This window comes from Coturnix japonica, chromosome 6 (genome assembly GCF_001577835.2).
Source record: "Coturnix japonica isolate 7356 chromosome 6, Coturnix japonica 2.1, whole genome shotgun sequence".
In the NCBI taxonomy this organism is placed as follows: domain Eukaryota; kingdom Metazoa; phylum Chordata; class Aves; order Galliformes; family Phasianidae; genus Coturnix; species Coturnix japonica.
Window position 1 is genome coordinate 25,834,045 of NC_029521.1, and position 26,415 is coordinate 25,860,459.

A 26,415-nucleotide genomic window follows, 5' to 3' on the forward strand; every position below is an offset into this window, starting at 1 on the left:
CAGTTGGAAAGCAGTTTCACCTATTCTTTCATGACTGTTCCACAAAGAAGCATGCTTGCTATTATCAGTTTAGGTAGGTATATTCCAAGTTGCCAAGTCACAACTCTACAGAAACGCCATTACTCACCTTGCAGGGTAAAGTATCTGTGTGTAACACAGTAACACACACATCTGTGTGTTACTAAGCCTACAGGCTAAGTATTACAAGCTACCACCTTAAAAAACATGCAAGATGTGCAGCTTACAGTTGCAAAATAGGTCTTTAAAAATATGCATATTTGGGTGGATAATTTGCACTGAATGCTACTTCTCATCAGCGCTCTTTAGATGAAAGGAGAGCAGATTCACTGTCCTACGAAATCTTCTAACAAAGCATCCAGGCATAAAAATTTCCCTCTCTGTTGCTCCAAGATTGTTAATTCTTTTTAATGAATAAAGGTGGTGCACCTTCTGGTGGAGTCGCGCCTCAAAACTCCAGTAACAGACCATATTTCGCTTTTGCATGTAAGTGCAACCAAAGCCTCAGGGGAGCCCTGCTCAACCTATTAAGCATTACTATGCATGTTGAAGGCAACTGTATTTGCCAGCCTTGGTTGAGCGAGGTTTGGAATGTCCCTCTGCAATATGATTTCATGGGGCCAGAGTAACAGGCAAACATGAAATAAAGGGTAGTTTTTTTTATTGTCCTTAGGAAAAAATAAAACATTTTGGAAACCTTTAATCGGTAACACCAACCCATAAAATGCTTCCTCAAGCTAATCTGTTTAATCAATCTAACCAAAGATCAATGTTTTAAGAGTCTTCAAGTATTGCCTGTCACAGGCTCAAGCAGTGCAGACACGACAGGGACAAGAAAAGAACACCCGAAAGCTTACAGAACATGCCCTACTAAGCAAACATCCCTATGGTAAAGGGCACCTGCAGCATCCACAGAAGGTAAAATACTGTCCCTCTAGGAGTTCATATATTTGTCTGTATTTCAGCACTCACTCATTTCTTTGAAAACACAGACTATGTACATTTTTCATAGTCTTTCCAATTCTGAAATAATAACATAACCTTCTGCAAAGATTATAACATATTTTAGAGCATCTACTGAGGGAACATACCTCTGTTACATTTTTCCAACAGTTTTTGCTGTTTATTAACTTCTGTTGTCAAAGCAGCCTTTTCTTCTTTCACTTTATTCACCTAAAAAATTATAAAGAATAAATAAAAAAAAAAAAGGCTATTTTAGTTATAGGCATAAGGCATGTAACACATTACACAATGCAAGCAACATTTTGCTTTCAGTAATTCTGTTTCTTACTATTGTTTTGATGCTATGGCTTCCTGTGGGATGGAAAGAATTTTGACCCCAACTTACAGACCCCTATCACAAGCAGGATTAAAGCGTTACAAACTAATCCTTACAGTGGGGCTCCCATGGCCCATTCTCACAGCATGTACTATCCCCAGATACAACATCTTTTCAACCTTTCTGGATGAGGCATCACAGCACTTGGTTAAAAAGTTACCAGCTTGCCCTGGACCGCTTGCCTTTTAATACAGACAAGCTGCTGGTTTTTAGTTGTTTTTGCTTCTTTTCCCCTGAGCTCTGTACATTGTACGAGAGCTGTCAGCTGTGTCTTTCTGAATTCAAGTGTTGCACAGACAGGAAGAACCACTGAGTCCCGATCTGCATCAGCACATGGCTTATCCAGTTTTCAAACAGGAATAAAATTCGGCTGGCTCAGAAAGCCAATTTGCTGGTCTAATTACCATGACAGGGCACTGCCAATGGCTAAACTCAAGGACGTGTTCAATGAAGTAGCAGCAGTGATTAAAACAGAAATTCTTCAGAAGTATTTATTGCACATGCACAGGCTTAAGAAAGAAAAAATAAACAGCAGGCTGATAGGTGAGAGTATGTCAAGCAAGGGAGATAAGAGTGAAAATACATGCACTGGAACACATAATGAAGAACCATCTGCCAGTAATAGCAGCAAGCCTGGACTCTGACGTAGAAAGTCCCTTCAAGACGTGTACTCTAAATGCACCATCCTATGGGCAGGCTGGCAGGACTTCTGACTTGACAGCATTCAATTAACTTCACAAGTGAGCATTTTTAGCAAAATGAGATACAAAAAGTACTGACTACACACTAACGTGGTCTCGCTTTCCATGGTACAATACATACTTCTTCAATTACTTCTACAAGTTTGCACCTCAGGTTTTCCAGTTCAATGGCTAAGGTCTTCTTTTCCTCATGAACAGATATGATTTGATCTCGCAGCTCTACAGTTTGAGGGAGGAAATGAAAAATACATTTTTATTTTATTCTTGGAAGAAAATAACAAAAGAAACATCATATCAGTGCAAGTAGACAAACAAAAAATGACTCTGAACAAAGCATCGGAATTATTCAAGGCACATCCGCAATGATTTAGGAACTTTGTAGAGGTGTCAAATAGTAGATGTCTAACTGGGCTCCAGCTCCAGATTCACCCTATTGTGGCAGCCTGCCTTGTTCAGTGCTGCCGTCTTTATCTGCATTCTGAATGATTCATTTTGTGCTATAACTGGACCGATCCTGTCACTGCAAAGCATCCTCAGTCCTACTCAGGAGACTCACATCACAGAGACTCTGGTACTCGGGTAGCAGAAAGCAATTTTTAATAGGCATCCTTTGAAACAAATTAATGCACTTCAGTTCTTTTTGAATCATGAGTTCTTATCACAAGGGAAATAAACAAAACAACAGGCAGTTAATACTTGGGAGATTTGCACTGAAGAAATTGTCCTGAACAGCTGCCAGTTTTCAGTCTTTGTAACATTATGTGAACAGAGTCAGAATATAACCTTTACTGATGGAAGAGTTAATGCTTGTAATTTTCCCCTCAGAATTTTTGTTCCTTAATTATGAAAATATGAAATAAATTAAATTCACAATGGAATAAACCATTTGATTATAATAACTTCCTAACAGGAGATCAGTTTGCATACATAATATATCAAGGCTTAGGTTAACATCAAAACACCATAAAAACACAAATTTATTGATACATATTAGCTTGCAGTAAGTGCTCTCATTTCCCACCTGCTTCCAGTATTTCATGACACTGCTGCTCACTGAACACCAGCCACTAGTTAAGAAAACCATTGCTAATCAATTGCAGATGATGACAATGATCTTCAAAATGTTGATTACCCCCCACTCTCCCATCCCAGTTCAAGACATTTCTTTTCCTCTCAATTAATGGCACATGCATTCTGAAGGAAAGAAGACGGCTTGTTTTTCCCAAAAGATTCTTGAACCAAGTCTTTTTTTCTGTATGCTTTTCAGTGAAATTAATGGGAAAATGATCTCTCACCAAAACATGTGGCAACTGGATTAATTCAGGTCTTACAGTACATCTATCAACCTCTGTATACAGAGAAGGAGGCACATCCATATACCTAAATCTTTATAAATGCATAAAATAAATGTTTATTTTCCCAGACTAAGCTGCTTTAACAGCACAGTTGAGTTTTCAGTTCTTGTTACATCTGAAAAGAGCAGCTACAATGGAAAAGCAATGCAAAACCTAGAAATGAATTTTAGGAACTGCTCTGAGATCGCCCTCCATTTCCATTTGGAGCCCTGGCTTCGCTGTCACCTCTCCCTAATGGATGAGCTGCCTTTCTCTATGTTTATATGATAGGATTAAAACTTTATCCTTTCAAAAAACGAGAGGATTCATCAAACCTCAAACTGTGCTACCTTACTGGTACAACTTCTAGAAAAGCAGTGGGAGTGAATCATTGAAAGAAACATCCAGAATTTTGCTGAGAAACCTGAAAGACTTCCAGGACCTCCAACACAACGTAGAACTGCTTGAAAGCATAGACATAAACAGAAGAGCAGATATCAGCTTGGGCAGCACCACAGAACATTAAGGGAAGATTTGAAAACACCTCTCATTGCATGCAATCTTTCACTTTGCAGGTAATCTGAGATGTAACTAGACTTCTTCCTCAATACTGATGCCAACCATTTGGACTTAGCTTGGACTTAGCCCAATGCTTCCAAAGTACTCAGCACTTGTAAAAGCAAGGCCATTAACATTTAATAATAAGGACAGAGAAAGGAGAAGTCCTATATGTTTCACATTCCGTTATTTAGTGAATTCTTCAGTAAGGCAGAAAGCAAACATAGTGCAGACTTGCTTGGATATCTCAGATTTGGCTCTGTTACCCTCCCAAACCATCCTCTGATGTGCAGCCAGAATCTCTGCCTTCTCTAACAGAATATCTGACATCTTTCTCCAATTTAAGACAGGAGGAACTCCAGAATCTTATTTGTAATTTAGATGGGTTGCACGGTGTGGATCACATCATTCTTGCCTCCTTTCCTACATCTGTAGGATGGAAAACTGTTTACTATAGGATTTCATTCTACACTTCTATTTCTTGGGAGTTTTTTTTGGTGATTAAAAAAGAAAAAAGCTTTTAAAAACACTGTTCTTTTCAGCAATTCACTTCACTGGGGCTGCAATATTTGGACAGACAACAGTTAACAAGGTCAAGCTGAAAGTTTAAGACAGTTGTACTTACACAGCAGTTGCTATTGTAACTTATTATCAGAGAAAAAAAAATCAACCACGATGAGTTTTGCTTGGTTGCTCTTTTAAAGTGAGCAACTACATAAGTCTCTGTCTCAAAATGCAGAATGCAGGCACCCTCCTATTCTGTGGTGATATAACACCACATAGAATTACAAGGACTTCACCACGGAGTTAGACTAGAAAGAATGGCAGATTTTGTGTATCAAAATACAAATAGCCTGACAAAAAGAAACCAGAGATTTCTTGTATTAACACTTCCCAAACTTCACTGCTTTTCCCAGTACAGCGGTCCCTTATTGAACTTGCTTATTTGGCAGTAACTCCGGAATATAAACCAAGTTTGTGTATACAAAGGTACACAGCACAAACATCAGTGGAGGGTCTTGTTTCACAAGCTCTGAAACAGTTACAGCGCAGCTGAGTATCAAGGTGTCCTTGTCCTTCTGCTTAACTTTTGCTTTGTTAGGGACAGGAGGAAATGTTTCTTTTACCAACTCAGTCGCATTAAAGTCTCTTGGCTGCATAGATCCCATTTTCCAACTGCACTGCAATTTACTTTGCAGGACATATTCCTATCATATCCATTACACAGTATCACTACAGGCCTACCATGTCCTTACAGACTTTCCCATAAATTCTTTGAGAACCACTCACAGAAACATGATTGGGAGCCAGTCAGACACCTAGTCCCAAGGCCAACATGGCCACTTTCTAGACCACTTCTGCTATAGTGTTGTAGGCCCAGCAACAATGCTTACCTTTTATTTGCTGTTGACAATGCACAGAATTGCATGATCCAGAGTTAGCTTCCGTATCTGTGGATGGATCATCCTCATCGATGTTAATCTCTTCAGTGATAATTTCTGGGCCCAGCTTTGCCATATAAAGCATACTAATTCGTTTCAAGGTCTTATTTTCTTTGTTCAGCTGAAAGTTCAAGAGTGCAAACAGTAAGAAGCTGGTTACTCTTTCCTTAAGCTGTTGTGCAACAAAAAAAAACCAACAACTTTTTTCCCCCTGTACTGAAAGGAACAAAGAGCAAGACAAAGTGACATTACTTTAAATGCTCCATTCAGTATTAAAATGGTCTGAAAATGGGAAGCTTCCCTCCTTCTCCTGTAAGCGGGCTTGAATTTAACATTGTAATTCACATCCATGCCCTTTTTCCATCACAGAAGACATTCCTTTCTGGTACTTCTGACTAATAAAAAACCTGCATAGGCTCAAACCAAATCTACTATTAAGGTTTCATAATGCTATGCTGTCTCTGATAGCTGCTTCAGCTCCAGACTGTCAAGCACGTACCAGCACCAACAGCAGCCCCAGCTGAATGACCTGAAGAAAGAGGCCGTGCCCCTGAAAGCTTGTCTGGTTTTGCCACTTCTATCAACTGGTCAAAGAAAACCTCTTACTTAGCTTGTAAACTACAAATACAAAACAATCACTGTACTTCCACCGTGGACAGAACTACCACAGTATTCTAAAGAGTCAACATATGTGAAATGAAAGACATATCACATACCAACTCTTTACGTATCAGACCTTAAGACAGAAACCAATCTGGGCTGGATGCTTAGGCACATACCTGGTTTATAACTAAGCTTACCCTGACCTCCTGCTTGAGCAATAGCTTTTGATCCAAGCTTTTCCTCGGCCCCCTAACTTAAGGAGATTTACCCCAGAACTTCATCTCCTTCCCAAAGAACAAAGCTGTGAAAATGAGAAGGGTGTATGGAACCTTACACAGTGCAGTCAGCTTAAGGCACCAAATCTGCTTTGGCAAAGCAGCCCCAGCGGATGAACCTGGTCTCAGAACTGCCCCCATATACCCATTACAGAAAGAGCGCAAAGAAGAAAAGTTACATAAATACATTCATTTTCTTATGTATATGCTTATTGCCTATCTTATGAATTCTAATATAGTGTCATTATGGAAACAATTAAGTAAATACCTCCAGAAAGTACATTGCTAATGCATCTAAATTAAAGTGATTTCTTGCTGGTGTTATTTTTACCATGTCTAAAGATGTACTTCGGGCAGGGGATGGGGAGGAGAGGAAGGGGGGAAAAAAAAGCAGTCAGCATTGCTAATGAAATTTGGTTCAAAATTGCTGTAATCCATTTTCTGATGAAGTGGCTCAGATGCATTTTATACAACCAAAAATATACAACAGAGAGATAAAAACATTCTTTAATAATAATGCACTTCTGATGAGATGGAATATAGAAAATTACACACTTGCTAAATTCATCAGACTAGACGCAATCAACAGAGCAGCGGAGGTCACCTTTCCCCTGCCCTCGCTTTGCTTTCACAAACAATCACCTGAAATGTAATGCAGTGGTTGACTTTTTCCATTTGATTCAGACACTGAAATGCTCATTACTGTTTTATATCTCACACAGGACAGCTCTAAAACTTGCTTTCCATTTAACCTAAATGCATATAAAATGGAGATATCAACAAGTTGGCCCGTGACTTACTCTTCCAAAATAGCAAAAAACATGGGTGTTCTTTTTATCCTCAGTCAAAAACTGTATTTTGCATCTCATGTACAGCATTAGCTTTTGCTACTTCAAAACCATTTCACAGATCCATAAGATGATGCAAAAACATATATGGGGGATGCACACAATAACAAGTTAAAAAGATAATAGAAATGGTATGAAACAGAAACAGTGTCATTCTCACCTTAGAAGCCAAAGCCTCAGCACTTTCACGGCATGTCTTCTCAATTTCAAGATGATTCTGAATACAGTTTACTTCCTCAATAACCATGTGAGAAACTATGTGGAGAATTTAAAAATTAGTCACTGTTTTCCTGCATTTGACACATGCATCCTGTGATCAAAAGTACTGCACCTTTTTAATGTCTACATAAAAATGTCAAAAACTGGGAAGTACATAATTAGATAACCTGTATGGATAGGAACTGCTCTGAACACTGAATACGAATCACTGCTTTAAGCAACTCCCTCAAGCCAGACAGGGAACTGAAGAATCCAGAGTGAACTTAAGGAAGCAGAAGGCCAGCTGAAGTCTCCCTGATCATCGTTATTCACCAGCTTTACTTCATTAACATTCAAGGAACCAGAGCGATATCTTAAGGACTGTCCCTCCATACTGCCATCATAATTGCCCTGAAAACTGAATTTCAGTTGAAAACTGAATAATTTGCCCAGAAAGGCTTTACACACCCCACCACTGGAGGTGTTCAAGGCCAGACAGGATGTGGCCCTGGTCTAACATTAGATATGGAGGTTGGCGACATTGCCTGCAGCCGGGGGTTGGAGCCCAATGATCCCTCAGGTCCCTTTCCAACCCAAGCCATCCTATGGGTCTATAACAATTTGGTACAGATGCAGATTTTACAAGATGAGAACCCCTCATGTTTAATCTACAAGATCAACCCAAGCACTACAAAGAGATTATTTCCACCCTCCAGTCCTCAGGTTTCAAAAGTAATACAGTAATAGAATAACAGTAATAAATAGAAAGTGCCTTCCTCTTCTGAGGCTTTTGCCTGAAACCTGAAGAGAGACACTTACGTCCCCTTTGACATCCAGAGTTCATCTTAATGGCTACAGAACAAGGCTTCGGGACAGGAAACATAGACTGCTGACAAGTTTTATGCACCTTTATTGGTACTTAATCAATTTTAATTAATGTTATAGTTAATAACATAGGAAGCCAGCAATACACTGGAAGGTGCTGCCAAATCAGTAGCTGCATGCAATTAACAAGTTCTACAAAATGTAAGCAGTTTTAATGGCATTCCACAGATCAACTGAGTTGAAGGACTGCAGTTCAATCCTCTGAAGCACTGGCTGTTAACTGCCCTCCAAATCAGGAAAAAAAGAATAGGGGAGAACTGGGAAATCATGGTCCACAGACTGTATTCATAATGTCTTCTAATAGCAGAACCACCACATCTATCTTTGGTTGTCTTTTATTTCCCTTTCTTCTAGCTTTAGAGAAGTTATGTGCTCTAAGTACTCCATTACCAGAGGCTACGTTTGATTTGAATGAGGGAAAGCTTCATCTCTGTTCTGCTTTTATTCCACTTAGCTCTAGAAATTTGAAGCAATGAAATGCTCTACCCAGGATGAGGGGCCCATGGAGACCCAGAGCTGCCCCCATTTCATAGACAGAAATCCAGTGCCCCCAAATCAAGCCAGCTCAAGTTAGGAAACAAGGATTGGGCTCACATGGTAGAACTAGGGATTACTCTTGGTTCATTTAAACTTAATTAACCTGCAATTATGATTAACTCAGGGGAAAAAAAATCTTTCCAAATTAAATACAAAAATATATTATTTCCTAAGTCTTTCCAAAGTTCTTATTATGTCAATATTAAAATTCATAAAGCAGCACTAAGTGGCCTGAAACATCTCTAACCTTGACAGTTTTTTTCAGGGGTAATAATAATCTGCAGCAAATGCAGGCCAACCAAAAACCACTTAACTAATTAGTAGTTGCAGTCACCGAGAAAACATGAATCAACACTGTTATTACAAGTGGCACATTTGAGTGGCATCTAATTATGACTTGATGAGCACGATACTTGCATTATCAACATTACTACTGCATCCCATCAGGGACTAAAAGCCGCTGATGGCATTGACTGCGAGAAACTCCCACTCAATGGTACTACAGCACCCAACAATCTCCTTGGCAGGGGCACCCTCACTAAATGACATGTTAAGCGTAATTACTGGTAGACATTGTAAATAAACAGGATTGGAAGTGAAAATTGTACCAAGTGCATAAGACACAATCTGACACATTGGAAGTGGCAGCCTTAATTGAGAGTTTCTTTGACTGCTCAAGATCATTTCAACTGCATTTCTCGGAGGACAGTGATTATAACTGTGGAGACAGACGGCATAATGGTATCAGCACTGCTGACAGAGCAGTGAATTAAATTGTATCTGCTGTTGTGTGAAAGCCTTGATGAGAGGTACAGATCCTTAGTGGTCTTATCATTATAACACAATGGTCATGTTGTCATCAACCTTGCTGGCTCCAATTGAAAAGAAATGATTGTGTGTTGAAGCTTTCCCCCCCACCACCACCTTCTATCTCTTGTGCTCAATAGAACCAATTTTCAGAGAGCTATGAAATCACGCAATAGGGCCTAAAATGCAGCTGCTTGGCATACAAACGGGGCCCCATTAAACTGGAATCACACACAATATGTGTTTATGCCAGGAGAACAAATAGAAGCTGAGTACAGGCCAAGTTTATTCATAGACACAAAGCCGATGTAGCTCTTCATCAATATAATTGCCTTTTATATTGTCGTTTAAATAATGGGCTCTATTATTGCCTTAAAATCCTAATATTTCTGGCATTTTATCACTATGTTTACAAGGTATGTCCTTTAGAAACGTGAAAGGAAGATAAAAGAAACCTATAAAATTTTACAACATCAAATATTACTTCAAATTTTATGTCTTAACTACTTGGCATTTTCTGCCACACTCTGGTATTCCTCGTATCGTAACAAAAACAGAACGGGCTTCATTTTTTCCCAGAGGAAACAGACTTCTTAGAGAACATTCTTGCCTCACAGAATAGTTATCTACGATCATTTAGGGCAGTAGATGATTCCTGTTGATCTTACAGTGTTTTCCATAATTGTATCATGTGAACAATTATAAAACAGAAGCAAACAAGTTCCTCTATTAACGCAGTCACACACAAAAGTATAGATCATGTGATTTCCTTATCCTGCATTAACTTCAACCATGTTGCTAATTCTTCATCGTGCAGTTCACCGTACTGGCATAAACCAGACACAACAGACCACAATCTTATTGTAATTGTCTCTTCTAAGGAGCTAGTCCACCAGGATACTTCCACTCCCATTAGATGTGCTTTGTTGCTTCCAGACACCATACAGTTTCAATAGAACCATTACCATAGAAGTGCAGAACCGAATATTGACATTCTCGCAGCCTAGGCGAGGAAGAACTTGCTCTCAAAGTTATCAAGAGATGTCAGATCATCTTAAAAACTTCTGGTGATATGTCTGTGCTTAAAGCAATTTTTTGCTTTCTCAATAAAAATATTATTAATAGCAGTAGCTTCAACAGTAGGATAAATCCCACTTACTCCAAGCACGTGTTACTCTCTCACTTGCAATGTCCTGCTGAGACAGTGCCACATCTGTACCACTGTTTTTACCACTTTGTACCTTAAAAATAGCTACCTGTGTCAGAACCTGTAAACTCTTCAACAGCAATTTGTCTGGCAATGATTGAACACTTACCGATTAGCTCCTTAAAATAAGACTTTGGAGGAGAAACAGCAAGTGGACCTCAATCTCAGCACATCACTTTATAGAATGTAGAACTATATTCGTAACCCCTTTACATCAACGAAATTTCCACTAACACATCAACTTACTCTTCTGAAACTCCTCCAGTTTTTTGACAGCCTCATCTCGTTCTTGCTTGATTTTGTCACACTAGGAAAAGAGAAAACTGAAATGAAACATTGATCCCAGTTACTTAATTAGCAGTCAGTCACAACACGCAAAAATAAACAAAGATCACCTACTGGAACAATAACGTACAGAAGCCTATCAAAGCATAATATCTTTTTACCTTCAGTCACATTAGATTGATGGAAGCTTTAATTTGAAAGTCATCATCCAGAGCGTTTCTTTACAGAATGGCAAATACTTGATTTTTGGCTCCACCTCAGTGCTACTCAAAACGTTTTAGAAAATCTATTTTATCCAAAATTGTTAAAAACAAAGTCATCCAGGTACCACGTGACAGAAAAGGTAATGCTTTGTATGTCATGAATATACTTTAAGTCCAGTTCCTTTGGCATAAACAGATTTAGAAAATATATCCCTTTCTATTCGTACCACATGTGATAGAAATACCCACAGTCAATAACCAGGGGCATTCAATTGAGTTTCCTAACACTATGAACTCAATCTCAAAACAGGAAGGATACTCATTTTCATACTATCAGGGAGTCAATCTCAAAAAGGAATGGATACTCATTCTCATACTATCTCACTTTCATTAATTTTCAGGTTAACAGTAATACTACAAAGGGTTGCAATCACCAATCTTACGATGGAAAGATTTCATCAAAGACAAAGAACAAAACAGACATTCAGTAGACTTTTCTAATAAGACCTCTTTTATAAGCAAATGAAAGAAACCACAGAAATGAGTAAACTTCACAAGAGGCACAGTCAGAGATTAACCACACTGAGAAACACATGACCCGAGGGGAAGTATGACTGGCACATAACACATCTCACACTCATGGTGTACCAACATTCTTCCTCGCACACAGCTGTGCGTATTCAAGATCACAAATCAACTACTGGAAAAGATCTATGTGACTGAGTTCCTTACAGTGCAACTCCTCCTGCAGTTACAAGGATTCCAATCACTGGAACAGAACTGGGAAAAGAAGAAAGCTGAAACGATTTTGCTCGATTTTCAGTTTTTCCACATGAGGACCCACTTTGAGTTAGCCAGGAAAGGAGCCTGCTGTTAAGTAACAAGGGGGAGAGCTCGATTCACAGTAAGCCAAATTCAAGAGAGGCCTTCTCTCAGCACCAAGGGACTTTGGATGAATCCCAAAGAAGGACCTGCTCTTGGATAAGGAAAGGCTGTCATCGGTGGCACCACGGGAGCAGTCTCAGCTCTAGCACTGGAAGCTACTGCCGATGGCTGCCTGCAGGAGCTGCACTCGAGCAATCTCTCCTCTTCCTGCTTTGGGGTGATGAGATGAGGGACAGCTGTTAAGCAGAGATGAGGGTCTGTGAAACAGGGAAGAGATGCAGAAGGAACAAGTTATGCTGCCCAGGCAGTGCCAGACAAAGATGCACTGTTTCATCTGGCACTGTGGGGTGTTAAAGAAGTCAGGAGAGCCTTGCATAGGAAAGGTGGAAAGGGAAATGTGTGCTAGAATCCTGCCACTTGCCACCCTCCCTCTTAGCTTCCTCAGCAGAATTTTGTCTTACCTTACCAGCAGCAGCTCAGTCTAAGAACAGAAGGCAGTAAGACACAGAAAGGAAGCAGTTCTGATTGTTCCTGCAGAGCACAGCTGCACTGCAAAGGAGGAGCAGCGTGAGCTGCTGCTGCCTCTTCACATCTTACAACAGAGACACTGTGCTATACTGGCATAGTTCACCCACGGACTTTTTTGCACTCTGCAGGCTTACAGCCCACTGAACATTAAGCGAGAAAGTACTTTTTAATGCTCACTATAAAAAAATATATACAAAAAAATAGCATTTTAAGTATCTAATCTGTTGCCTGTGGAAGTCAAAAAGATGCTTTCCTGCTGATGGAAGCCTTGATGTAGCGAGCATATTGCATCCTCTATCACAGTAGAAAAAGCTCCTATTGAAATCCCCCAGTAACATGCTGCAAAGCGTAACAGCTTTCCCCATACAGCAAAAGGGGAAGTTAAATGACCCATTCCACTTCACCTTGAGTGCTATTTGCAGAGAGCTCCACTCGGACCACAGCAAACTAGATGATTCTCCTGATAGCTACACATTTCTTTGCACAATCAGGGTCCGCAGGTTTGGGTCTCTGCAGAGCAATTCCTGCTCCCAGTTACAGCTTTCTGAATATTTGCTGTTGGTGGCTGCTGCACTTCAGAATAAAAGAGCAAGAAGAAAAGGCCAGTGGCAGATTGTTGCCCTCGCTGAAATGATCAATGGAAAGCGGTTTGCCTTTTGTCTTGCAATCAGACCTGCACAAGCAGAGCCATTACACAGCCCCACAAAAACAAAAAATAGTTTATCTTCAAACTGGATAAAAATAAGAGAAAGGTGAGACCATCTTTAACTCCTTGTACTGTTTATAACCTGAAAGTTCTGCAAGCTATTCACACAAAGCAATTAAGATTCGTGACAAAAAAACACCGATAGGAAATGGTGAAAAACATCAAATGCAGATATATTAACTGCTCTGACAAAATGTACAGAAGTCATCAAAATTCAAGGCCGCTTCATTTCAAAAAGGCAGCACGAGGCACATACAGCAGAGTTGTTAATTAACAAACGTGCTACTCATCCTAAAATGTTAAAAGAGAAGCAGTGTCCTGTAAAATACTTCACTTGCTTTTCACATTCAAGTGCATGAACTGTCACAGAGAAGAGCAGTTTTCAAGCAAACGTTCCTTTGTCAGAAGTAACCAACAGCTCCAAACTCAAGAATATCCTCAAATGGAATAAAAGTAGATTATACCTGGCTGTTTTAAACTTTATTCTGCTAAGAGTTCCAGTAAAATATCCATTTATAGCATCTTATTTACTATGTTTTAGCCTAGTGTTTATAGAATCATTATCCCAATATAAACCCATGCTAATAGGCAAAAGACATTCTAGTCCTAAACTTGGTACAGGAGCCAACGTTAAATTCCTGGCAATAAGAAGTCATTGCATTCGTACATTTAGAAAGAAGTAACAGCTCAGTTTCCAAAACTCATTCTTTTAATTCCTTGATTCTTCACCTTTAAAGTAGCAATGTTAAGACCTTTGCCAATGCAGCTCAATATGAGATTTTTGCTTTTGAGGCAAACAATCGGAGATGATCCTTTCCATTCTAATGCAGAGAACTGACTAAAATGCCGACTGCTTAGAAGGGAATCACCGACATGGCAAACAGTGGTGCTCACTCCAAACACTCCATACTCAGTAACATGACTGATAGTAAATGAACTTGGCCTGCACTGGGAACAAGCACAGTCCCAAGAGGGTGCTATGCCAGCATGGGAACCTGATACGACCAGGAGATGTACAGTTAGTGCATGCAACCACCTGGAACGCTGTGGTCTGCACACCCACTCTGCTCACCCCGTGATCTTTTGCCATTAGTTTCATGGAGGCAATTGGTGGATTTCTTCTCTGATTTTCATCTAACAGTCATCTATTTTGCCAGCTACTTTTTGCATAAGCTCCTACTGCTTTCAGTAAAAGGCCTTCAAAGGGCAAAAACAAGAAGGAGATTGTTCAGCCCAGATATTAAAATGCAAGAAGTTCACATAGTAGCCATATAGTCAATTAAGCCATTGCTAAGCAACACAAGATACATTCTGTCCCTTTTCCACAGATTGTACAATTTATGCAGATTTAATGCTTGTTCTAAAATTATTAGTTTGGCGCAGTGTGCAAAAGTATCCTATGACATTTGCTACGCTCCTAGAAAGAATGAACATGTCATCATGGCAGAATCCCTTCTCTGTTCCCATCTGGTGACAAAACATATAATCCAGTCTGCACACGTGCTTTAGCAGAACAAACACCATGAATGATGTATCAGAGATACAGTATTACACCTACTGTTTTGGAAAGCTGTCTCGCTCTTTTTTTCTCCCTACTGGCAGAATGACAAAACACTGTCAAAACCAGCGTTTGGAGTCATTTCTGGCTGATTAGCAAGTAGTCAAATATTTATTCATGATCTGACTATGAATACGTCAGAACTGCATATCAACTATATTTGTGCGTAACTGAATGTTAGTTACCTTTCATTTTTTGTGAACTAGCACATATTTAGTTGGTTACTTAATTAAATGAGGGAGTGAGGAAGAGACACGGTGGACCAAAGATCTGACGTTTTACCCCTGAATGTTCAAGGTTAGTAGCAATCTCTTAAGCAGCGTTTAAAAACAAAGTGACACGCATAAAAGACAATTTACTTTCTAATCTGAAAAAGAAAAAGTTAAGGGATAAAGAGCACATATTTTCAAAAACTAAAATTACATTTGATTCTGAGTTACATGTCTGCAATGCACTTAATCCCAATAAGATCTAATATTAAGCAGGATCGTTTTCCCATTATTTAACTGAGATAGTTCATGTTTCAGTCATATGTATGTACTGGTGACTTAGGGAAAAAAAACTACACTGAGTGTGTCAAAATCACAGACATAAAGTCTACATTTATGTGGTACTTCCCACAAATCATCTGCAAGTCTTTAGAAGATTCTCTCTCATCTTGAATGCAATTGTAGCATCCATAATAGATACAGAGGAAGCCAGTGGCAGAAATTGGAACAGTTTACTTGCAGCTTCCATGAGGCAAAGGCACAGATAGCCTGCGTCATAATTCCTCCAACATCGTGTTTGATCCTGCACAGCATAAACTAGACATATAGTTACAGAGCTGTGCATACTATATACACTGTTTACACTAATAAACTTGCGGGATTACACAGCCCTACAATAGTTTATTCCAGTACTAATACTGTAAGAATGCTGTAAGAAAACACAGCCATGAACTCCTTAACAGTAGATTCTTTTTGCACAGAAGAAATGCACTTACAGCCTCGCACTTAACCACTTGAGTCCGAGCACTTCAACAATTAAGCAGAACTGCATACATAAGCTCACCAGTCCATAGGATGGAGGTTCTTCCATCTCTCATCTTACAGCTGGGCAAATCAGTTAAGAACGTGCTCAGTGCTGGAGGATTCTCAACTGTTATGCAAGTACTTTGAAAAACATCATAGCAGGTTTCAGAAGAAGCACACGACAGTGACTACACATATGCAGTAATAAGACATCTTGTGGAAAAGAGGAACAGGAAAGAAAAGCAGAATGTAGCAGTAACCTCAGAACATCTCATTTCATCTTGATTTTGGAAAGATTGTTTTTCATTTAAAGTGCCCTTGGAAAGCAAAAAAAAAAAAAAACTCTTAATAAAAATGCAGTTCAAAGAAACCTTCCTGAACAATAATCCCTGTCCTTCCCCTTACATAAAAAAAAAAGCTTTGCTGAAGAAACTCCCAAGGAAGTAGAACAAGGTTTCAGGGCAAAGCTGGAGCACTCATTTTCCAGGCATGGGAAACTCCCTGCATGTGATGGAAGCCAATTCACCAACTCAGGGGGCTGGTGGATTTATGGACCATGCATGCAATAAAGACAGAGTTGTTGGGGGCAGAACACACAGAAAACACACAGCTCAAGATACAGTTACAGACAGCCTGAAGACTAGAGGAATACTCTGAGGTGTTACATATGACCTTACGCTCCTCCCTCTCCGCTGCTGGCCTTTGCCAGAGACTGTGTACTGTGCTAGACAGACTCCTACCATGCACTAGAAGTTAACTGCCACAATGAATATTGAGGACAGATTTCCTGGGATATCTGGGGCTCTGGTGTAGGACAGTGAATGGGAATGCAGGAACAAGCACAGAAGAGACAGTATCAGTGGGAAGGAGGGAGCGAAGCAGAATATGCTGAGCTCAGTGGACATATACAGAATCATTGTTGAAACATAATATGAAAAGAAGCTCTGAGGTTTTTTTTAATAATGAGAAAGTAGTTAAGGACAAGGTCCCCCCATTAGAGCCTTGAATTGCAACATTTATAACAACCGGACTAAAACTGGTGTTTTAGAAATGACTTCACAGAAAGCAGAACTAAACCTTCATGCTCTGGCAGCTAATAATGTCTCCTAGTACCGGAGAAAGGGGAATTTTCTGCTCACCACACAGAGGGGCAGTGCCCTCACTGCATTCCCCACTATCTAGAACTGTTAAAGAGGTTTTCACTGGTCACAGTTTCTTCTGGCAAACACCTACTAAAAACCTTTTGCACACTGACAATGATTTAGTGATTGACAACATTGACAATGATTTAATGATTGACAACACTGTCATCTAACCCCTCTCCAAGTTCTCTCTTCTTGTTGGGCTTCCTCACAGAAAACAAGTGTGTTGTATGAACAAGAGTCTGGGGTAAGAAGAGATACTTGCCAAATATGCTGAATTTCACTACTAGAAAGACAGCTTATCATAATTACACTAAACAACAAGGAAAGTGGCCCTTATGTTTGTACCAGCAAACTTCGGAACATTAAAAAAATAAAGCCTGCAGTAATGAATGGAGTTCAGTCCATAAATTCAAAGTCTCTTTTCAAGTTACACAGGTGCACATATTTCACAAAAGGATATGCCATATACTGCAAATCTGTATTAAGCTGCATTTGAACATTGAGGTGAGATATCTCCTATTCAAAGGAATTTTGTGGGGAGAACTGAGTGCCTTCAGAAATATTACTCCCACATTGTGAATTTTTAGAAGGGCTGGGTTAGGGCAGAAGTTGTTTTATTTCCTCTTTGTTAAGTATCAGTACACAAATCAAGCTGTAACATAACCACGATTAGATCCAAGGGAAACAAGTTTTCCTAAGAATATTTAAACACTTGTTTTGGCCTACACTGACAACATAAACCAGCTATAGAAATAGTCACTTAAATATATATACACATACATTTATAGCAACCTTTCTGGTCTAAGAAAGCTAGAATAGGTGCTGGGAGTTATTTCATTTGCTCCTCAACACATTGGTACAAGAAGTACTGATTAATGATGCCATTTTAAATAATCAGCTGAGCTGACAAAAGCAGAGATTAATCACTCATATCCAATGAAGTATTCTGGTATTTAACATTTTGGTATTAAGGAAATTGTCCTTCAATACAAACCTCTTCTTTTGCTTTCTTATTTTCTGCTCTAAGCTCTTCATATTCGCCAATATCTATAAAAGAAAAAGAAAGAAAAAGGTTAACATTGCAGCATCTCTTTTATTCAGATTAGCTTTCTACTTATTCATTTTAAAGATCTTCTGACCATCTACACAGATTTTGAATAGCGTGGATCGTAAACTTTATTAGTAGCCTATGGATGAACTGGACATCCTTTCAGAACTGAAGTAATTGAAAAGCATCTGAAAAAGACAGTAGCTCTCAAAACAATCAATTTTTGATCAATGGAAAGTTAAACAATCTTATTGACTGAGTTCAAAAATTACAAGGTGAATGTACTGCCTTGTAGACTCCAGTTTAAACCCACACTGGCTCAGGTTACAGATTAATGGCAGAAAGGGTGTTTAATGCAAATCTGTTACACACAGATACGCATATGTACCTCCAGAAGAGCTGATCACCTTATTTATTTAACTATTTTCTCACAGCAGAAGTCCCATGAGACGCTTTTTTCCTTTATACTCCATGAGGAAGACATAAGAAGACAGCATGATTTGTCCAAGATCACACAAGAACTTGGCTGCAGGGATCAGCAAGGAACAGCTCTGCCTCCGGGCTGCTGAAGGTCCTTGTTTCAAATCAGTAAATGATGCACAGAAATAATCAGGAATATATAAAAATAATGGGATATTTTTCTGTGCGTGCCAGAACTGTTTTGGCCTTTAAGAAATTCTACCATTGCTATGAAAAGTGTGAACACACCTTCAAAGCGGTAAAGAAACCTTCAAAGTGGTAAAGAAACTAAGGGTGCTAGAGGGAAGCTCTTCAGTCCTTAAGAGGCATACGATACAAATAAAATGAGACATTATCCTACCTCTTATTCCAGCCCCTCAGTACCCACTTCTTCAAAATGTTCTCACATAAAAGAGGAAGTTACACCAGCACACCAGTGTTATTTTAAGCCAACTTAAGCAGAACTGGATAAAGGTTATTAATACATAGCTTACAGGCAATAGACATGTTGTAGGGTAAGATGGTAAGAGAAGCTTCATCTGAAGGCATGACCACGTAAAGTCTGGTAGATGAGCCACCTGAAAACACACTATTCCTTTCTAGCTTTTAAATACCCCGATTTTTTGTTCCACTGTGCACTGCTGTGATGTTTCTCTTCTCCCCTACCCCCAGTGTTTCAAAATCTGTCGAAATAAAAGAAATTCAGCTCACTCCTGAAAGCTGTGTCCAAGACATCACAGCTCTGCTTGCACTAAGCACATCTGTTACTCACATAGAAATATATCAAACATAGCAAACTCACATTATTTTCTCCAAGATCGTTTTATTTTAGTGATGTGGTTGCAAAGTACAAGGAGTCTGGGAGACAGGCTGCAGTTGGAGCTCCTCGGACAGTCACTCTGACACAGGGCTCTGGTGGCACAGGGCCATGGCAAAACCTTGCTGCTAAGTTAACCTGAAAGCAACCACGCTGGTGTAGCTGCTCTAAAAAAGAGCTCGTGAAGCGAAACAAAACCCACTTCTTACATAGGAATTTAAAAGCTACACCTCCTGATCACTGCTCTACTTTAAGCCATTTCTGTGCTCCAGCGCTGACATGCAAGAGAAGGATGAAGACTGTGTCTGCAGATACTGCTTCCTTGTACTTGGAAACTGATATCATGTGCTCACTTTAAGGCCAACTCACATTTGTTATGCAACACTTTGTAAATGACTGAAAAATGTGAGTGCAGCTCTCATCTGCTCTGTGAACCAACAGTTCTGAAGTCATAAGCCCCTCAGGCCGGGACACAGGAACAAGTTAGTACGAAGCCAGGCAGACAGGAACTTACACAACCCTCCAGCAACCCGTGCTTGCAGCTCACCTGTATGTGACTGGGAATTGAACTGCACGTTGGAGGAAGCCATTCCCTCTCCAGCTGCTGTTGTGGTAGAGCAGAGCACATCCATCATGGAATGAGAACATAAAATCATCAGCTGCTTTGTGCCAAACTCACTCTGTTGTGTCTTTTTCACTACAGCCACCCCCCCTTGTTAGAATTAAGAAAATAATATAAGTAGCAACATTCTGCAATCTGACTTTGAGATCTTCACACAAGGCAAGTTCTGGATCATCATGTTTCCATACTGATCTAACTCTATGGTTCTTCAGGTATGGATTTACAAAATACTAATGAAGAGTCCATTCTTTTTATGAGAAAAGTGAAATAATGATTAAAAAATGACCATAAATTTTCTGCTGTATATTAGATTCTCCACCAAAAAAAAATAAAACAAACAACTTAGAAGTTATGAAGGGTGAGTGAAAAGTTGGTGGATCTTGTAATTTTTAACAGCAGAGGTTGTGTGAGTTTTTTTAATTAGATAGAGGAGATTTTATACAAACCTTTTCAAAGTTTAATGTTCAACAGAGTTCTGAGGCTACCCCTGAATGTGTCACAAATCTAACCAACGTTCACGCAAGTGCTGAAGTGCATAAAGGTGGAAATGATCTCGTCACTCTCAAGCTGCCCTAGGAAAACTAATACAGCAGCAACTAGATGTCACTTCATGATATAGAACTCAGGGTTTTTAGCCCTAAAAACATTTTTGGGAGAAAAAGCATCATTATCACTTTTCCCTTAATTGACAAACCATAGGCAAGTCCTGGTACAACAGCATCTAACTCCTCTGTAGAAGCCAGGACTACTTTTCCTCCTTACTCTACGAAGGCTCCCACACTGTGTATCCTTGACAATGGCATCTCAGCATCTGAAATCTTACGCCTCACATTGGCTCATTCAGATCATGCAATACTTACATTACCCTGCAAATAAAGATTAGCGACGTGCAAAACAAACAAGGGAAGATGCCATACTAAAAAGATGCTACTGAAATTCTAGAGCTTTACATCATTTTCTCAAAGGACCAGCACTGTAACACATATGGATTGTAAAATTCCTAGTCTGCATCCACTCACCTCCCCTGAACCACCTTACTAAATACCTGTCACATACCTTGGAATACTGCCACTGCCTGACACTGATTTCAGTTTAACAGACTTATCCCTGATACACATTAGTGTGTTGGAAATAACGTAGCAGGATATAAATTCCTTTGCTGCTGGTTAACCATGCAGACTGAGGTACAATGCTATGAGTTGATTTCAACACCAAGGAAACAAACATTTTGTGAAGGAAAAAGAACAGAATATTCTTGGCTACAGCTCCCAGCCCACGTAAAATGTACTCCCAGCCAGCACTGATTTTTAACTAGCCTGAACCTGGATTTACTAACAGAAGATGCGTCACCTCAATTAGTTGATTTATAAATTTACATACATGTTACGTTAAAAAGCACTTGTTACTCTTTTGACCTTGTTTTACTAACAAGCATGTAATGATTATAATTTACACTGAACAACAGAAAAGACACCTGCATGTATACACAGTGAGATTTCCCAGTCTTTTATTAAAACAAACAAAAAAACCCACCACCTTCTAAAGCCGCATATTAAAAACCACAAATAAGAAAATCCTACACTCATATACTTCAGCATTTATACTGCAAACCAGAGTGGCCTTCAAGTAGATGGAGAGCCCTTCCACGTCAAATCAGCCTATAATGCCACTTCAGCATTCCAGACTTAATCATAAAAAATAAGCAGTGTACAAGGAAAGCACATGTCACTCCACTACCCGTCCTTCTGCACTGCAGGCTGGGCATGTATTTACTGGTGCAGGCAAGAGCCAAAGCTTGCAGTGCAAAAAACTACCCTAATGAAGTTGATGTGTTGGTAGCAGCAAATCCACAATTGGCCTTTGGCAGCTTTGGACACCGTGAAGGGGAGAAACATTCCTGACAGGGAGAGCACAAGAGAAGCTCCATCAGGCTGGCTTCTGCCACACTCCTTATCCCAGTGTACCTGGAAAATGAAGAGTCAGGCCAAATCTGTTGCTATCAGGGATATCATTAGTACAACAATCTCCTGACTAGCCAAGTGCACAGAAGACCTGTGAACTGTTTCCAAGAGTAAAAGGCCAGAAGGACTGTTATTCTGTTATTATTCTGTTGTTCCCAATTTTGCAGTCAAAGATCCCTTGCATTAAGCCCAGGCAACCTCTCTTCCAGCAGGACATGGCATTGGACATCTCAGCCACGTACAAACTACACAATTAGCAAGCACTACACTGTATCCTGCACTGCATCCTGGGAGTCCCACAGCTCCCTGGAAAACAGAAAGGGAAATTAAACATACCACAGCCTGATAAAGCGTAATCATTAAGCTTATATCAAACAATTTGCCTTCACAACTTTCTGAGAAGAAAAAAAGCCAGATAGTGTTGCACCAAAAAGCTGAAGCAGGAAACACTGTTTAACAAATGAAGAAAACACTTAAACACGATGGGTTCTGCTGGGGAAACGATGGCTTCTGCATACAAAAACACAGATACATTCCCTACAGAAGGGAATGCAGAAGCCACCAGGACATCCCAACTGAATAAAGAAATCCCTCTGACCATAAAAAAATTACCTTCCTGCCACAAAGAACAAGTTTGTGTGATCACATCAAGAGCTTGTCAATAACACGCAGTACTCTAAACGTGACCAGGAGTTTGTGGCAGGTGAAGCACTTACACAATATATAACTCCCAATGTTGTGGTTGATGACTGCTGTCTTCAGCTGAACAAAGACGTGACACAGCTGAAGGTGCTTCTTTACGAGCAAAGTTTCAGCAGCATCAATAAAGTCAAAGACAAACATGGCAAACTTCCATGCTGGTTGCGATGCAGCTGTTAGGCAGGTAAAAAAAGTGGTGCTGAAAACACCACTTATAGGTAAAAAAAGGAGTTTTTAGGTAATGCTAATATTCACAGCATACCTGCTTTATCTAATCAAGCCATCTCAGAAAGCTACTTACAGAATGAAAATTAAAATAATACTTGTAAGGCTTAAATATCATTGATACAGAGATCGTGTTTCTCCACAACATTCACCTTAAACTTGGCAACAGAGCAAGAAGAAGAACAAGCAGTGTCAAATATCCAGGTCTAATCCACAGGACCTGGAAAATTCAGCATGGGTGAAAGATAAGCCTATCATGCTCACAGATAGTTTCAGTGTCCTTGTCGCTGCGCAGAGCTGTGCCAAACAGCCAAGTGAATTTGTCCAGACACCAGTCAGTGTCACAGCTGCCACTGAGAATCGCACAGCAGCCACCATACCTGCCTCAGGTGCAATCTGCTGACCTTGGGAAGGGAAGTAAAAGCAGCACCGGGACGTTACTGCAATCAGCCACGTACACAACTGCTGCCCTCTTCACCTACCCAGCCAGCACAGCTACCTGGCATCACACCCAGGATGTTTCTCAACACTGGAAAAACACACTGAGTGCAGGCTACCGAGAGAACGTGTTTGAAGTCCTTCAAATCAATGCATGTAATCCAGAAATCTGACAACAGACCATAACACCGCAGTAAGCTGAAGCCATATACCACTTTGAATGCAATAAACACAGGACTCCTGAACAGTACATACACCCAGAATCTCAAAGCCTTCAGGAACTGCAGGTCATTCCACCACCTGCATTTACTTTCAGTGTAATATTCTTATCTATATACCTAGAAGCAGCAAGGAGGAAAATTACTTGGTTTTTTTTCTTCCTCTTTCCAACCCTCTCTGGGCTCTTTACTAAGGACACTTCAGCCCCGCCAGTTAACACCATTGAACTGCAGCATGGTAGCATAACGTGCTGGTTTCCATCTAAAACAATGCAATCTCAAAAAGTAAATATTTTCAAATAGTTTTCCACAGGATAATTCTTCTCCCATAAAGATCAGCTTCCCAGCCAGCCATACAATTAGAAAAACATCTGTCAGTCCCACAACAACTTACTAATACTCCCACATTTGGGGAACATCTATCAAGAACAGCAGGATCTGCCTGTTAGTTTCTATTTCAACAGCTTAAGAGGATCTAGGGCACTCAAGTTACAGCGTCCCTCCTTTGAACTAACTCATGAAGTCCCATAAAGTTTCTTCAGACATTAAAGGACATTCAGTCTACCCGAGCAGAAGACTTTCAGACATCAGTATTGAAGTCAATGAGAAAACTCAAAGCAATTTCAAGATGTTGGGATTTCTGAAGAATAACTATTGCCATTTTAGCAGCCATCATTTTGGTACAGACAACTCTTCAGAAGCCAACAGCACTAGAAGGAAGCAACCAACTGGGAACAGCTTTTTAGCCTTATTTTTTGGTCCCGCGCTATTAAAACTCATAGTTATGTACTATGATACACTTCACAACAACTGTAATCCTTACAAGTCAGAATCCAGCTGGGACAACCAAAAAGAAAACATTCACGACTCAGATGAGTGATAACTAAGCCCAATGACTGCCACCTGCTTAACCAGGCAAGACAGAAACTTTTCTAGACCAGTCTGGTTTGGAAGCAGACTGACTAGTGAAAATACCAGCTACCTTTTGAGTATCCAACTTCTTTCCTTGCCCATTCTTCCCAACAACACAGTGTGTTCCAATATTTTAGAACCTGAGTGTTCATAAGGCCAAAGCACTGAATTTCCCTACAAAAGCACTGAGCAGTGACTCACACAGGGAACCCAACGAGCCCTCCATTCATTTACATTGGAACTACAAAGGCTCCATAGAAACTCGTGGCATATCAGGACTAGCCCTGGGTTCTATCACCAAGAAGTTCATGTGCTGATTAGGAGAGGAGCAGAGGACGTTTCATGGGCTGGTTTAACACCTCCTGACAGGTACCACAGACACAGAGTTTCTCTGCAGGAAGCCCATCACAGACACGTTTTCACTTCTCCATCCCTCAGCACTCCTGCCCAGTTCCACTTCCAAAGGGGAGAGGACGGACCGACACCGTGGAAGCCCAGACTGACACCCAGACTACACGCGAGGCAGCAGCACCCAGACACGTGCCAGCCCCACGCCATCACTCACTCGATGCCCACCCTGACAGCACACAAATCCGGCAGGTGCAGACAGGCCCGTATCCGAGGCTTTTTTCCCCCAAAAGGGGCCTGGAATCGAGCGTGGCCGCCCAGGCCGCACCGCCATCCCCACGCCGCAGGCCGCGCCCCGGCCCCGCACAGCCCCCGCTTCAACCCCTCCCTGCGGCCGCGCTCCGAGCTCCGCAGCAGCCGAGGGAAGGAAGCAGGGACAGCCGGTCCGCCCAGAGCCGCCGCCCGCCCCTACCTGTGTCCTTCACGCCGGCCAGCAGCTCCAGCTGCTTCTCCTCATCCGAGCTGTTCATCCTGCCCCGCTCTATCTCACCTCTCCCGGCCGCACCTGGCACGGTTCGGGCGGTTCTCGTAGCCCCGGGGCGCGTTGGGCGCGGCGAACGGCCCGGCCCGCTCCGCTCTGCACATGCCCAGACTCCCCCGGCACCACAGTGAGCATGTGCGGGGTGCGGCGGAGCCGAGCCCCGGGCTGTGAGCGGGCACCTCCGTGATGGGGGGCGGCCGTGAGGACCGTAATGACGGCACGGAGCGACCCCCGGGGCGGCGGGGAGGGAGCGGGATCCGGAGGGGTGCGAAGGAGGCAGGCGGTGTGCTGGGTGTGCTGGGTGTGCTGCTATGCGAGGGGTCTGTGAGCAGATGAAAACTGCCTTCTCGTCATGTTCGCCTTGTCCCGGCTGGTACAGGAGGGAAGAGCTCCTGGGCAGAGAAAGGGGACTTTAATGAGCGCTTGTACGGAGAGCAGCATTCCCAAAGATTCCTGAAGCAGCTGCGGGGTGATTCCAGCGTCCAACGCAGACTAAAAGTTGGGATAATATCAGGTTTTGGTGGAGGTCGTGCTCTGTTTGTCTGTGAAGAACACATTTGTTCTTGCCAGCAACCCCAGAGGGGGGAAGGAGAGGATCTGGCCATGAGCATAGAATCACAGAAGCATTTGACTGTCTGGTCTAACTCCTTGCAATGAATGGGGACACCTACAGCTCCATCAGGTGCTAAGAGCCCCATCCAGCCTGATGGGTGTCTCCAGGGATGGGGCATCCACCACCTTTCTGGGCAACTTGTGCCAGTGCTTCACTGGCCTTATTGTAATAAACTTCTTCCTTACATCCAGTCTCTTCTTCCTTATATCCAGTCTAAATCTCCCCTCTCTCAGTTTGAAACCATTTCCTGTTGTCCTATCACAGCAGACCAGAGCTCTCTCTCTGATTCTATCCCTGTGCTAAAGCAGTGACCCTACCAAGCTCCTCTGGATCCTGGCCCTGAATGCACACAGTCACTGCAGAGTTTGTTTCTACCCTATTTATTTATTTATTTATTTATTTTTTTGCTGAACTTTAGAAACTTTAAAAAGTGAAAAGT

General features: G+C 41.1%; 1 protein-coding gene across 3 annotated transcripts in view; it reads right to left on the reverse strand.

The window, feature by feature from the left end:
- The window catches only part of SHTN1 (shootin 1), a 65,027-nt gene extending 39,532 nt beyond the window's left edge, over positions 1-25,495 (reverse strand). For 2 of the 3 annotated variants that reach the window (XM_032445526.1, XM_015867427.2), the window contains exons 1-8: positions 25,295-25,495; positions 19,947-20,003; positions 18,070-18,122; positions 10,999-11,059; positions 7,279-7,373; positions 5,345-5,513; positions 2,180-2,277; positions 1,110-1,191 (exon numbers count right to left, since the gene is read on the reverse strand). In XM_032445526.1, the coding sequence (XP_032301417.1) occupies positions 1,110-1,191; positions 2,180-2,277; positions 5,345-5,513; positions 7,279-7,373; positions 10,999-11,059; positions 18,070-18,122; positions 19,947-20,003; positions 25,295-25,352 (673 nt within the window). In that variant the 5' untranslated portion in view covers positions 25,353-25,495. The remainder of the gene's footprint in view (positions 1-1,109; positions 1,192-2,179; positions 2,278-5,344; positions 5,514-7,278; positions 7,374-10,998; positions 11,060-18,069; positions 18,123-19,946; positions 20,004-25,294) is intronic. The other variant, XM_015867428.2, reaches the window with a different exon arrangement.
- Between the last annotated feature and the right edge of the window lie 920 nt (positions 25,496-26,415).